Source organism: Nipponia nippon, unplaced genomic scaffold (assembly GCF_047370975.1).
Source record: "Nipponia nippon isolate SJK-2023a ecotype South Korea unplaced genomic scaffold, ASM4737097v1 scaffold_5, whole genome shotgun sequence".
Lineage (NCBI taxonomy): Eukaryota > Metazoa > Chordata > Aves > Pelecaniformes > Threskiornithidae > Nipponia > Nipponia nippon.
Genome location: NW_028262369.1, coordinates 15,540,199 through 15,554,079, shown reverse-complemented (window position 1 = coordinate 15,554,079; position 13,881 = coordinate 15,540,199). Strand labels below are relative to the sequence as shown.

The following is a 13,881-nucleotide window of genomic DNA, read 5'->3' as shown; positions in this document are numbered from 1 at the left end:
CACGGGGAACGTGACTGCGTGGAGGTGACGGCTAATTGCTGCAGCGAGTCAAGGACTGTTTAAGCAACTAATTAATTCCTCCTAATCAGCCCTTGATCTGTTGAAAACTGCATGGCATTATCTCCTCTGCTGCAACACCTTGATAATTCCTGTCTGAATGGCCTTCACAGAGAACATATTTAAATAAACTCAATAGAGATTTCAGACAGATAGCGACTATAATTACCAGCTTGTACAAATTAAACCGTGGTTTGTTCTGTTCTTTTTCTCCTGCCTTCGCTGCCCAGAGCTCCTGCTAATCATGTTCTTGCTGCCAGTGGCACGCCGGTCCCCGGGGCGTTTTCTGCACATGCCTTCGGAAAGCCTGTGCTGGTGCCCAGTGCTGGGGCGGGTGCTCGGCGGGCCGGTGTTTCGGATGAGGCTGCACATGGGCACATGCCAGCCTCGGCTGGTGCTGTTCCTGGGCCGGGGCTCCGTGCCATGCAGGCAAGCTGCAGGACTGCCCCTGCACACCCTCGAGGCTGCAGTGCACGATCCTCCCCAGGATCAGCCCTGCCGTTTCCTCTCCCATCTCTCCTGAGGTTCGCAATCTCCTAGAAGAGCAGAGTTTTTCTCGTTTAGAAGCAGCACGAGCACTCGGACATTTGCCTTGAGCAGCCGCAGGAGCCCAGGCTAGAGCTTTCAGCCTGGCCACTGTGTTCAACCGGCACCGTCGGCACTGCCGTACTGGCACACACTAAGCGCTGCTGACCGCGGAGGGGCTCGCGCGTGGTTTGTTAGGAGGGATAAGGTCAGGCCATGCTCGTTTCCTCCACAGTCACTTGGGACAGCCAGAAAGGCTGGCTCCTCTGGCGTTCAACAAAGGTCAGCCAGCCCTGGCGCTCGCAGGCGGGCGGTGGATGTGCATTTACATTACAGCCTGCTCTGCTGTTGCTTCTCTGCGTTGGCTCTGCTTCCCTGCTCGCTCCTGGGAGTGCCACAGTCAGACTTTGGGTGCTCAGGTCTATCTTTTTCCTCCTTATCTTTCAGATAAACATAATACCTGCAATCAGGGTTGTTTTCCAGCATCCAAGCAGTGACAGAGAGCAGAGAATGTTGTTACACTTTAACAAGGGATTCCAGAGAATCAGAAAGGAAAACCAGATTTTTCATACAGGGGAACAGATCGGTGCCTCTGGTCCCCCTCGGTGAAAGAAGGGTAACATCAGGGTTCCTGCCCTTTCGTCAGGTTACGAGCTAGCCAGGGCACGTCTCCTGCAATGGGAGATGCTCACATGGAGCCACCTAAGTCCAGATTCGGGGTTTCTCTTGCCCCAGCACCTGCAGGAGGATGCACCCCTATGGCTGGCCTATGAGAGGTTGGACTGAAGGAGAAAGTTTAAAAATTTTCTTAGGTCGGTTTTGTCTTAAGGTTTTTTTTGTTTGGGCTGAATTGTCTGTACACGCAGGGCTCATTTTATACACGCACATCCTCTTGGGACCAGGGTGCAGACATGCCCCGAGGAGCTGATCATTCTTCCTCTGGGCTTTTCATGGAATTCCTGAGTTTTAGGTCTCTTAGGGGGTTGCTTCCTAGAGCCCATGTGATGGGGCAAAATCCTTCCTGCTGGCAAATACTGTGAGACAGGTATGGTGAAGGCAGTGTATCCTATTCACTGTCATCATTTCTCTAGACCAGACTTGGACACTGAACATTTTTATGCCAACAGTTTGGCCAAGGCAAGAGCATCCCCAGAAGTGGGCAGAGCATCGCCCCAGGTGGGCGATGGGTCTGCGATTTCTCAGGATGTGGGCACAGCCCTGCCACCCTACTCCCCGGAGAGCTGGGAAGCAGCCACTCACCTCAACCCTCCGGTGCCTCAGTTTCCCTCGGGTTGTAGGGAGCTGCTAATCCATCCCAGCCTCCCTGGCATGCTGCAAGGCTAAATTCACTAGTGTGCACATCATCGTCAGATACTATGGCGATGGGGCAATGTGAGGACATAGACTGGCTGATTAGCATTAAGATGCAAAATGTCCCTTAGACCTGAGCCTTTGGGCTATCTGGTTTCGGTCCCCATCTCTGGGGTGAGCCAGATATAGAAATGGAGTCATGCGAAACAGAACAAAGTCTCTGTTTCAGAGCTGGGCTTGAGCAAATTAAAATGTAGCGTGTTCAACAGCCAGCTTCCCTGGATGGCAGACAAAAATAATCAATTTCCTTGAAACAAATACTAAATATTAATGAGAGGTGATGGCCTGCCGTGCACACAGAGCTGTAAAGAGCGTTTCCCATTGATCAGCTGCAGAGGCAGGTTGGTGAGATGAAATTGCTTTTCGAATGGATATTTCTGGCCGTTCTCGAGGTGGCTTGGGAAGGCTTGCCTGCCCGAAAAAAGGAAAGAAAACTCAGAGCATTTCCATTTTGCATCAGGGCAGCCACTGGGGATGTGTACCGGTGCTTTCATTTTTGTTTACGCACTTGCCCGAGTGGTTGGGGAGATGGCTCGGTTTGGTTACGTAGAAATCAGCCTCGAATTTAGGTAGAGGAGGCGGCGATTCCCTGGGAACATCAGCTGGCTGCGCCTGCCCCCAACGAGCACTGAAACGGCCTGCCAAAGGCAGAACATGGGACCCAAGAGCACTTCCCGGCTTTGCAGCCACATCCGCTCGTTGATTTATTTCAATAATGAGCATTGGGGGAAACATTAAAAAAATTACTTGCAGCCCTCACCAAGTATCCTGAAATGAAAGCAGAGGGCTGGGAGCTTTGGAAAAGGAGCCTTGAATTTTTCTATTGCTTTGACCCTTGGATAAATCAGGAAACTTTGTATTAACTCCGTTTCCAGACTTGAAGGTTGGAAGAAAAATAAAAATGCTCCCTTCCCTCTCTCACCAGGACACACAGCTGTGGCGTGGGGCTTTTTCCCTGCCGATGCTGTGCTCGCCCGTGGGCAGCACAGTGCCGGCCTTGGCTGGGAGAGCAAACAGCACACCAGGAATGGCTGCAGCCCTTCCCGGGAGGCCGCCAGTCTCAGCCCTGCCGTGTCCTGCACACGACCATGGAGGATGCTGAAAGCATTTTGCATCTGTCATGCAGTAAATAATAACACGTCGGCTCATGATTTTATAAAACCATGAAGCCAGCTGTGTAACCATGGGTCGAACGAGAGCTAATATTAGCTAGAAATGACTAAAATTAGAAAATTAGAACTGAGCCAGAACTAATTAGCTGTTCAAGGAATAGAACCAGAACCGGAACAAATTAATTGTTGCTGAAATATCGCCGCGGGGCCTGGCGGGCGCTGCCGCTTCCAGCCCCACGCAGGCTCCCGCTCCACTTTGCTGGTGATGACTCCCGCGCGGGCTCGAAAAGGAGCCCAGGGTCCCAACTGAAGGCTGTGACAGCCAAATAAAAGTTGGCGTCTCGGTCCCAGCCGGGGAGTCAGCAGCAACGTGATGCAGCATGAGCTGGGCTGTGCTGGGAGCGATCCCAGCGCCGCTGAGCCAGCTCCAAAGGGCTCGGAAATGCGTCCTCTCACCCCACCACGCTCTGTCTCTGCCCAGATGTGCCTATTTAAAGGCGAGGGTAATTATCAGGCCACCTTGACGGCTCCCAGCGGCATGCAGGCTCTCCCCTCTGATCCCAGCGGCGCTGCCTTCTCTTTCAGCTTTGGCTCTGCCGCCGGCTGAGATGCTTTGCAAATCTCTCAAAGCAAGCCAGGAGTTGCCATCCGTGCAAACGCTGCCAGAATAATTTCCAGGGAATTAGGAAGTTAGTACAGATAACTGGCACGTGACTGCATTGTTCCATCTGTGAGTCAGTCACCTATATGGTCACTTTTTTTTACTTTCCCAAGGTGGTAACTCACCCTATATTTCTTTCTCTCAGAGCACTCAAACAGCAGCTCCCATTTTAGCAGCAGCATGACGCACAGTGTTTTAAATTCAATTTAGAATACAAACTATTTATACCAGCCAGAAAAAGGCAGTGAAGCAGCTCTTTCTGTCATGAGTGGATTTGTAATTTCAGAGCAATCATTGCATAACTAATTGAATCAGCTCTCAGCATGTGAAATCAGTGCCCTGCTTATCAGAGGTTTTCATCGTTCTCCCCTCCTGAAGCCAGCAGTCCCCCTCCACCAGCAAAGCTGCCTTTCTCTTCTCAAATAGAGCCAATAAATGACCATATGCATTCAGAGTAGATGAATAGCTGGGTTGCAGGTGCCTCCCAAAAGCTGCCCAGGCTCCATGTGAGGGAGTGAAGTGCATTTGAAGCTAAGGAAGTGCCAGCCCTGTCTGAGAAGCAAATTGGTGCCGAGATGTTCTGCTGACTCCCACCTCCCACTTCATTGCCCAGGTGTGCTCTGCTTGGCTTGAATTTAGGGTCTGATCCAAACCCCAGGCTTGGCACCTGAAAACGGAGCCTAAAAGAGGCGATAAATACAGCGACAGCTTTCTGAGGGATACAGGAAAGGTAGAAAACAGAGTAGCTGTAAGGATTTTCATCAGCTTGGGAGTGAGAGTCCTGGATTTGGTGACTTGGGTGGATCCAGTCCTGCAAATTTTGGGAACAGCTCCAACCACCTGCATGCAGCAGCCTCCCAGGGTGAGAGGGCACCTCCTCAGCTGCAAGGCATTTTGGGCAGGGGCCCATCAGCTTCTGCTGCCCTGCAGAACACAGAGCTTAAAATTGCAGGTAGAGAAAAATGTGCTGTAAAGGATGCTAATGCCTCCCCGGAGGTGCTGCCTGCATGCGAGTCCTGGGCTGTCACTGACACTGCTGTGTGGATTGTATTGAGACAGCCCAGCCATGCAGGGATGGGTGAGGAGTGCAGGTGAGCCCTTAATGGCTACAATTGCTGAGTGTTAATGAACGCCAGCTGGTTCAGCCTGTACAAGTGGAAGCAGTTCTCTGAGCAGGCTCTGGAAGTGAGTAGGGAGGGGTTGTTCTTGCTAGGTATGATTCCCTACAGCTGGATGTAGGAGATGGTAAGAGTCCAGAAAATGAGAGTTGGGTGTCCCTGTGGTTCATCCCCTACTTGGGGATCTGTTTTCTTTCCAGGAGGGCAATACTAGACTCCACAGCAGTGGCCTGTTGGCTTTGGTGGCCTGGGAACAGCCTTAGCAATGCTCTCAGCCTTGTTGTCCAAGTTGCATGTTCCCTAAAACTGCTGTGTAGGGTTTTTTTTCCATAAGCCAGTGCCTCAGTGCTGCTGGCTGGCCTGGTGAACAGGGCAATGCAAGCACTAGCAGGGGCTGGCACTGGTAGGAGAAGGAGCTTTCATCCCCAGGCTTGGTTTAAGCCATGTCCCATCAGTGGCCTCTGCTTGCTTCTCGCACAAAGCCATGTAGACGATGTGTGTCCCTGCATGGGGCCAAGGCCGCGGGGCTTGCTCCTGGGGCAGCACGCACCCCAGCACCCCCAACTACCTGCTTTGTTTTCTGTTGTCTCTTCAGGTAGCCAGATGGGAGCATAAAACGCGAGCCCTCAGCCGAATCTTCGGCTCTCCACGTGCTGCCTGCTACTGCCTGGGTGCTGTTATCCTGATGCTTAACTGTGTGCGGAGCCATTGGTAAGGAGCTAACCCTACTGCTACGTATCAATGCAAAGAGATGCCCCTACAGGGTGGAGGGATGAGGCATATTTACTCTGTGGTGCTGGATCCAGCCCCAGCGTATTGCTTTTACATGGTTGGATACCTTCAGCCAGCAGCAGATTTATTCCAGGATTTGTAATAAAGATGAGGGATGCGGCAGTGTGGCCAAAACCATCAGTGTCAACAGCTGTTGAGTGTTGCAGGTTTCCTTTCTCTGCTCTCTGGGGCAGTTTCCCCTGCCCTGTGAGCAGCCCAGGTGACAGGAGGGCTGTTTGCGCAGGATGGATCATATGTAACAGCAGAATTTTTTCATTTTCTCATACAAATCATAAACAAAATTAAACCTGTTTTTAAGAAGCTGCAGTTTCCTGTGTAGAAGAGCAGGATTATCTGTGCACTTAGCAAGCAGTCTCTTTAAACTCTTATCTGTGATCTCTTTAAATACCACCTGTGCTAGCTAATAGTATTGTATGACTGATGCACCGTACACCATAGGAATACGTCCTTTGACATGCTGAGTGCAGCAGAGAGGTTTACTGCAGAAGATTTCCTCAATGCCAGCAATTTATCTGCGATCTGTTAGGCTTATCTTCAACACTGTTAGGAGAGACACACTCTCTTATTAAATTCCTAGATTCAGTTGTGCCAGGGTCAGAGCTAATGGGTTGTTTAGTACTTTGGGTAATTTCCCAGGCGCAGAGATCTCAGGTTGGAATTTGCACATGTATTTAAGAGCTTTGCCTTCCTGGAAATGACACCAAGACCTGCCCTTGCCCTTCTGTGTTTGTCCCAGCTACTGCTTATTGCAGAAACTGTAAGAAAGCTTGCAATGAATGGGGCTGTAATTGAATGCAGGCAATAGAGAGGGCATGTGTGTGTTCTGCTGATGTGTTAGTGACACAGCGGGCTTGGATTTCGCTGGGGAATGTCTCGACAGTCTCTTGTGTAGATGACAGCCACTTGTTGTCTGGGAAGCAATGCAAAGCCTTGTGCCTGTCTTTTAATTAAAAACACAGCTGATGGAGGGACAGCCTCTGTTCCCAGTGGTCCTGCTGGCTCCTGGGTCAGCAAAGCTCACTGGGTCATAGCAAGGCACTGATGGGGAACTGCTGGGAGAGCCAGAGATCTCATCTGTCCCAGCACTACATCATGCTTTCCCCCTGCAGACCCTTCAGTGCCTTACCAGGGCCAGCATTGCTGGCTGTGCTGCTTCTGCTCTATGTCACAAGTTTGTGAGTGCTGTGGAGTTCATTGGGCTGTGCAGGCAGAGCCACCCCCATGAGTCGGTTCCTGAAGGAGACAGCAAGGTCAGCCCAGGGGGCTGGAAAAGCCCCACTTGGACCATGGCTTTGGAGGAGGGTCCCTAGAAGGTGGGGCAGCTCACCCCCAGCAGAACACAGATGAGATACCAGCCAACTATGCTTGCCAGCCCACCCAATGGGCCAAGGCCATTTCAGATTGCAATGTGAAGTTTATTTTGCCCAAGTGTTTTGACATGATTGAGTTATTCCCTTGCCTTTCCTGGCACTGAAGTTGGCCCAAGCGATGGTTAGCAGGCTTTGGAAGCTATTCTAGCACAGCAAGCCCTTAACTGTGGGAGTGATGGGATGGTTTCAGGGTGGTCATCAGAGCAGCAACCACTGGAGATGCCCTGAAACACACCTGGGGGACTTGCTGCCTCTATTCCCAGCTCAGTGAGTCCTCTAGGGCTGCCTGGGGCTTATTGCTCAAGCCTCGAGAGGTTGTGCTGTTTGGGAATGATTCATCCTGTCCGTTGCCCTTGCATGAAGATATCAGCCAGCTCCAAACCCAGGGTTCAGCTGGCCAGACAGGGGGTCATGGGTTGCATGACACAGGCGCTGTCATCCCAGTGGCTGGTGATGCCAGGAGGGACAAGTCTCACCCGCTCTTGCTATTTCACTTTTCCCTTTATTTTATGTTCTGAGTCATTTGTACTTGAGCACACTGAAAGCAGGTTTTCCGCTCCTCAGCCCCACAGAGGCAATAGAACCGGCAAAGTGCAAACTGTGCCTCACACTTCGGCTGTGCGCAGCGGTCGAGGTTGCTTGTGCAGAGCGTGCTGGCTGCTGATAGCTAAAAGGCAGCCTCAGGGGGTCCTTCCACCCCTAGTGCTGTAATCCAGCCTTTAAAACTCCTCTCTGCGTGCTTTGGGGACTTTTTATGTGGGTGGGGGCTGCCAGGGAGCGATTGAGGAGCCCACGGGATGTCTCTCTTGTTTTTTAAAAACCTGCTTCCTTTTGGAACTGAATTTTTGAAAGGCTGCAAGCTGGGGGCGGAGGAGGGGAGGGCAGAGCAGAGCAGACAGAAGCTTCGCGAGTGGGTTGACATCGTGGCTGAAAGCACCCGGGAGCTGGGCTGTATGGCTGCTTCGCCTCCTACTCCGCACGTGGGTCTCTGCTGGGGTCCTGTCCCTCGTTCGGTGCCGTGATGCTCTTGTGCAAGCTTTGCTCCGAAGGGATACCTTGAGTTTAAGAAGAGGAGTGTCTTGTGCTCAATTAAGCAATTAGGTGATTCCCAGCTCGGAGCTTCATTATCAGCCTCGGCTTGTTTCTGAGAAGCAATCCAGAATGACCTGTGACCAGGGGGGACCTGCTTAGTCAACTGCACAAGACAAGTATCCTTAATTGCTTTGGTGCAATGATTATTTTCATTATAGCCATGTTTTTTCTGCAAGAAGCAGGGAACTTCCATCACTGAGGCTCTTATCTGTGAAAACAATTCCTGAACTTTTGAACCATCTGCACTGTGTGCTCTACCCCAGCAGTTCATGACTGTTACCTGTGTGACATGGGACGTGACAACCTTCAGTGTCCTCCAGGCTTACATCCAGTGTCGCTCTCTCCTGCCTTACCACGTTGCTGATATCTTCCCTGTATCAGCTCTGCAATTAGCCGCTGGCACTGCCTCCGAGCCTCCTGCGCTCCCTTTTGCACAGCCTGGCAAACTCCCTGGCAGGTGCATGCAGGTGGTTTGCAGGGAGCTTATGAACTTCCCACCTTAAGGGTCTCGGGGTGTTTGCCTGAGGTGTAAAAGCAACACCCACGTGCACACTCTGAATGGTGGGGGGGGTGGGGGTGCAGATGGGAGGCTCTTGATGTTCCCCAGGGCTGTGATGCCTCCAGTGGAGCGAGCTCCACAGAGGCCGAGCGAGGGCAGCGCCTTTGGCAGTGTGCTCAGTGGGTACCGTGCTGCTGACTGACATGAAGTCCTTCATTGATGCCACCCGCTGGGCATTGCCTCCTGCATGGATGGGCTTCTCGCTTGGAGCTGATGCTTCCAAGAAAATGAATACACCCTGGGATGGGATTTTGCACAGGGAAGGGGTTGTATGTCATTGCCTGGTAGTGCCTCTCGCCTTTACGCTCAGTGCTATTTAATTTTGTGAGCTAGTAACGTGAACGAGCATGGTGTAAACGGTATCGATCTGAGAACCACGTGGCCTTTTATGCTAAAGTGACCAAATTCAATGATGGGAATCGAGTGTGGCCTGAAGCAGCCAATGTTCCCTCCAAGCCATGCTGCCAGCAATCTCTGATGGCTGTCCGGGAAAAGCCCCAGGTGGCCAACAGCACCTCGTGTCCCTGCTGCTGTGGCTGCCAGGCATCCGGATGAGGAAACCGGGCAGCTGAGATGTGAGAAGGGGGGAGAAGCTGCCACAGCTCCCAGCTGACCTAAATAACATGCACGCTGGTGCTGGCAGAAAAGCAAAGTCATTATTGGCAAAAGAAGCTGTGAAGATGATGACGAGGCTAACAATTGCCGGTGGTATCGGCAGGACAATTTTAGTGTTGTTGGGGTTGCTTTTTTCAAATGAAGAACATCTTTTTATTGCAGTGTGTGCTGCTGGGCACCACTGGATGGTTTTACCCCCGTTGCTTCCTTGTGCCGAGAGGAACAAAACCTTGAGCATGGAGGATGGACCGACGTCCCGCATGGTGAGCACGGCACCTTGCAGTGGCAGCTGCTGCCTCTGAAACCCTGGCCGCCTGCACCACTGCTGCGTCCTCGCTGCCTGCCAGCCCCTGGCCTAATTCTGCCCCAATTGCATTTGCCAGCCCCAGTTTCCAGGCTGATTTTTGGGATCGGGCAAAGGGAGCACTGCTGGGCTGCTCCCAGCAGTGACCCAGTTTGGTGGACAAGGTCTTTACCCTCCTTTCTGGGAAGCAGATTACAAAATACGCTCACTGTGGGCCACTGAGAGAGGCCAAGAGACCTAAAAAGCTCAGCTTGTCTCTTAGTACAGTATTTCCAGGTTTGCTTCGTGCTCCATGCGGCCTTTGGGGATGTATTTTGGGCTGTGGGTTTGATAAGTTTTCTGGTGTTGCAATCACCATTCTCTGGTTGAATAAATCAGTGCCTGTTTGTGCAAACCTGACCCCGTGTCCCCCCTGTGTCCCAGCGAGAGGACCTGCAGCCAGTTTCCCTCGGTCCCACTTTCTTCCTGCAAGCCCACCTGTGTGACATCTCCATCCCCATGCTGCAGTACCATTTTGAGTGTTTTTCCAGTTCATGTGGTTTATTACGTGGTAAACAAACGGAGGGTAGATTCACACTAGGTACAAGGAAGAAATTTTTTATGAGGGTGGTGAAACACTGGAACAGGTTGCCCAGAGAGGTGGTAGATGCCCCATCCCTGGAAACATTCAAGGTCAGGTTGGATGGGGCTCTGAGCAACCTGACCGAGTTGAAGACGTCCCTGCTCATTGCAGGGGGGTTGGACGAGATGACCTTTAAAGGTCCCTTTCAACCCAGACCATTCTATGATTCCCACAAAGCGGCGGCACGTGCACAGCAGCAGCTGCGTGTCTGAGCAAGCGCATCTCTGCGTTGGGAAGGGTGGGCAGAACAACGCCTGCTGCCTTGGCTTCCCCGTGCAAAACCCTGCGGCACGCTGTGGCAGTTGTGCAGCCCGACCACAGCCGCCACAGCTTTTTGCACCCTGCCAGGGATTGGCCAAATCTGCCAATTTGGCCAGAGCGGAGCTGATGGATTTGGGTTTTTTCCTTGCTGAGGTGGAGAATAGGTGCCTCTGGTATCATGCTTTTTGCTGGCAAGCATGGGGAGCTGTCAGAGGAAGCCCCATTTTCCCAATTTCCATTTGCCAAAGCTGGGGGCACCTTCCAGGCTCCCTCTGACGGCAGACATCCTCATGGTAGCAGCCAGTTATGTGATTAAAGTAGGTCGCAGCCCACCCACCCCTCCCCTGTGCTGGTAAGAGGGATGCTCCTCACCATGGCAATGGCTCTGCTCAGCACATAAAGCATTTCCAGGTACTGGGACAAAGCGTGGCTTTAATTGGTGTCCTCTTGGGTACCGAGCTGGGCCGCTGCCTTGTTGTGCAGCTAGAAATAAATGCTGTAACAAACGTGACTCAGAGGCACATGGTGAAAGGGACTGGTTTCATGACAGATCAGCTGCATGACTAGCTCCCCTAGCAAGGGAGATGGCCAACACCTTGTCCTCCCCCTGCCAGGGAAGGTGAAGCGTGGTGCCGTGAGGCTCCCCCGCCACCAAGGAGCAGTCACGGATGCCAGAATAATTGACGACTCCGTGCTGCTTGTCATGGCCCAGCATCATAAATGCTTAAAAGGTTTATTTACCAATTCTGAAGACTCCTGTGCGCATCATGTTTAATGCAAATAGAGAGTGTGTTTAGGAAGATATAAAACATTACTAGAGGGAAAGGCAGTCCATTATCTCCGTGCAAACACCTCCCTCTCTAGCTGTAAGCCAAACAGCAGGGGACCGAGCAAGACATGCTGATGAGGGTAACTAATGCAGGCCTATCCGACCATGAAGAGGAAGGATGGGATCATCTGGAGCAGGGGAGACAGCTTTGCCAAAACAAACCATGTCACATGCTGGTTGCAAAACCTCGGAGACTGATTCTCAGTCGACCAGTTCATGCTCTTGAAGCCACTTTTGTTCTTCTGCTCCGAGACCAAGTCAGGTCATAGGATAGAGGAGCCTCAAGAATGTAAGACAGCATGAACCCAGTTCATCTGGAGCGAGAAGCAGCCTCTGAGTGCTGTGCTCTAGCTGTACCTCTCTCTGCTCTCCTGTCTCTTTGCTGGGGGCTGGGATCCAGGTGGGACCCAGCTTGGTACTGCTCTCCCAGACCTGCCTCCCCAGGGATCATGAGAAGCATTTTTTGATTGCTGTGAGATCCCTTCCTGGTGCTGGTGGCCTGTGGAGGGGTCCTGGCCAGATGTGGAGTCATACCCCCAGCGCTGTGAAAAGGTGTTAGCATCTTTCTCTGCAGGAGCAAAGAGCTCCAGAGCATCCCCGGGGATGGCACATTGTGCTTTGAGAGCACGGCCAGGCCAGGATTGCTCAGGCAGACGGGCACATCCCTGCAGGGGGATTGCTTTCTTCCCAAACCCAGGCAGTGCTGGTAGCAGGGATGCGGATTTGGGCTTCCTCATAGGGGAGACTTGTGTCATTTAAAAATAAATAGCAGGGAAATGATGCAAAGGGTTGTGCAGCTGCTGCTGCTTCACGTTGCAGCCAGATTTGTGTGTTCCCAGCAGTAATGATTTTAAGCTAAACCAACACGAGCCTGGTGAGCGCAGGGAGGTGTGCTGGGCGCTGGAGGAGGGCCAGCCCCAGGGACGTGTGCGGTTACATTGCCCGCTGTCGTTCCTCTGCCTGTGCTTGGCTCCTGGAAAAGGGAATTTCCCTGTAATTTCCAGTGTGGGGGGCAGGATGTAAATCACCAAGATGCTGTTGTCTTACTCACTCCCAAGCACGTTACATTTATTCTGTGTTTTGTTTCCTTGCTCCAGTCCAAAGTGAAGATTAAATGGCTTGCTCTGGGGTCCTAAAAACTCCCCAACAGTAGAAAATCTAGTAGGAATGAGCTCCAAGGAAAACAAAAAATATCATCCAGGTCCCTAAACCATGGGGTTTAGGTATCGTCCTGGACTTTGCTTGGTGCATGTAACTTGCCATCTGGTCTTTGAGGCTTTGAAAGACGCGTTTCCAGCCGCTTGTCCATCAGCTGGGCAGGCAAGATTGTCTCTCTCAGCTTTCATTTCGGCAACAGAGAAAATCCAGGGATTTGCAGGGCTTGGGGAAGCTGGACATTGGGAAAAAAACTATGCCAAGCCCTGCAGGTAACGTCATGGAAGCACTTTCCAGCCAAGGAGCCCAGGAGCTCAGGCAGGAGCAGCTCTCCTGGCCTGGCCCTGGTAGGCAGCAGTGGCCAGAGGCGCTGGAGAGCTGTTATTCCACTTGAATTTCAGCCTCCAGGGTGCTCATTAAAAAAAGGCTCAAAGTTTCCTTCCTCATGTGTCAGCAACATGTGGAGAAACACTGTGTATGGCTCTGCAGGTCTGTTATCTCCTCTCACTATTATTAATGGGCATTTTTTTTTTCACAGTGTTGTCTCCTTTGCAGTCATACCTTTGTATCAAATCTATGTGAGACACTGAGCCTGCCAAGCCCTGCTCTGGGCAAAGTTCAGGGGGCTAAAGGGAGGGGTCGCAATAATTCCACTCACAAATGAGTGTTTGGAAGGTCAGACCTGAAATGCCTGAACAAGCCTGGAGCTGAGATGCTGTGTTCGCACTTGAAAATGCATGTCTCTAGTATTTTCCTTTCACTGTTCCAATCCTCCCCCTGACTGTCAAGCTTCAAGTGAATCACTCGTGGGCACGTGGCTAACACATGAATGCTGCAAAATATTTTGATGGAGAGGAACGGGGGTGGGAGCACGAGATAACCCAGCCGATTGTTCCCAACCCTTCAAGTCCTGTGCCAAGGCATCACAGCCTCTAGCATTTGCCAGGGTGCTTTCCCAGAGCTCCTGGTCATGATGAAACCTGGGGTTTGGCGAGCGAGGCAAACCTTTTGATATTGCAGTTGGGGGGTTGATATTTCCAGGAGTGAGCAAGGGTTGCAAGTAGAAATGGCTGCCCCAGGTCAAGCCCTGGCTGCTCACAAGGCTTTGGCTCCTTGCTTCTCCCATTGGGAGGTTGAGTAGGTCCAGGTGGAAAAAGGCACCCAGTGAAGGGTCCTCTTCAGCAGCATCCTCTCCCAAAGCTCCGCATCTCCCAGGGAGAGGTCGGTGATGTTAGTAGTGAGTCGCCACTTTTAACAGCCCTTGTTGTCTCTCTGACAGCTTCACAGAAGCCATGAAGAGCCAGCCGAAGCTGGAGGGCTTGGACTGCCACTGGGCCTATTACTCGGGCTTGGCCATCTTGGCTGTAGGGACCGTGTTTGTCATCTCCAGCTTCTTAGCACTGGGATTCACTGGGACGTTCCTAGGTAAGCACTAAAA

General features: G+C 51.9%; 1 protein-coding gene across 7 annotated transcripts in view; it reads left to right on the top strand.

Annotated features, from left to right (window-relative positions):
* PEMT (phosphatidylethanolamine N-methyltransferase) overlaps positions 1 to 13,881 on the top strand; it is a 43,203-nt gene that overhangs the window by 17,066 nt on the left and 12,256 nt on the right. For 5 of the 7 annotated variants that reach the window (XM_087733806.1, XM_087733808.1, XM_087733804.1 and 2 more), the window contains exon 4: positions 13,723 to 13,868. In XM_087733806.1, the coding sequence (XP_087589932.1) occupies positions 13,723 to 13,868 (146 nt within the window). Of the gene's footprint in view, positions 1 to 5,439; positions 5,556 to 13,722; positions 13,869 to 13,881 lie in introns of all 7 variants that reach the window. The other 2 variants (XM_087733810.1, XM_087733807.1) reach the window with 1 other exon arrangement.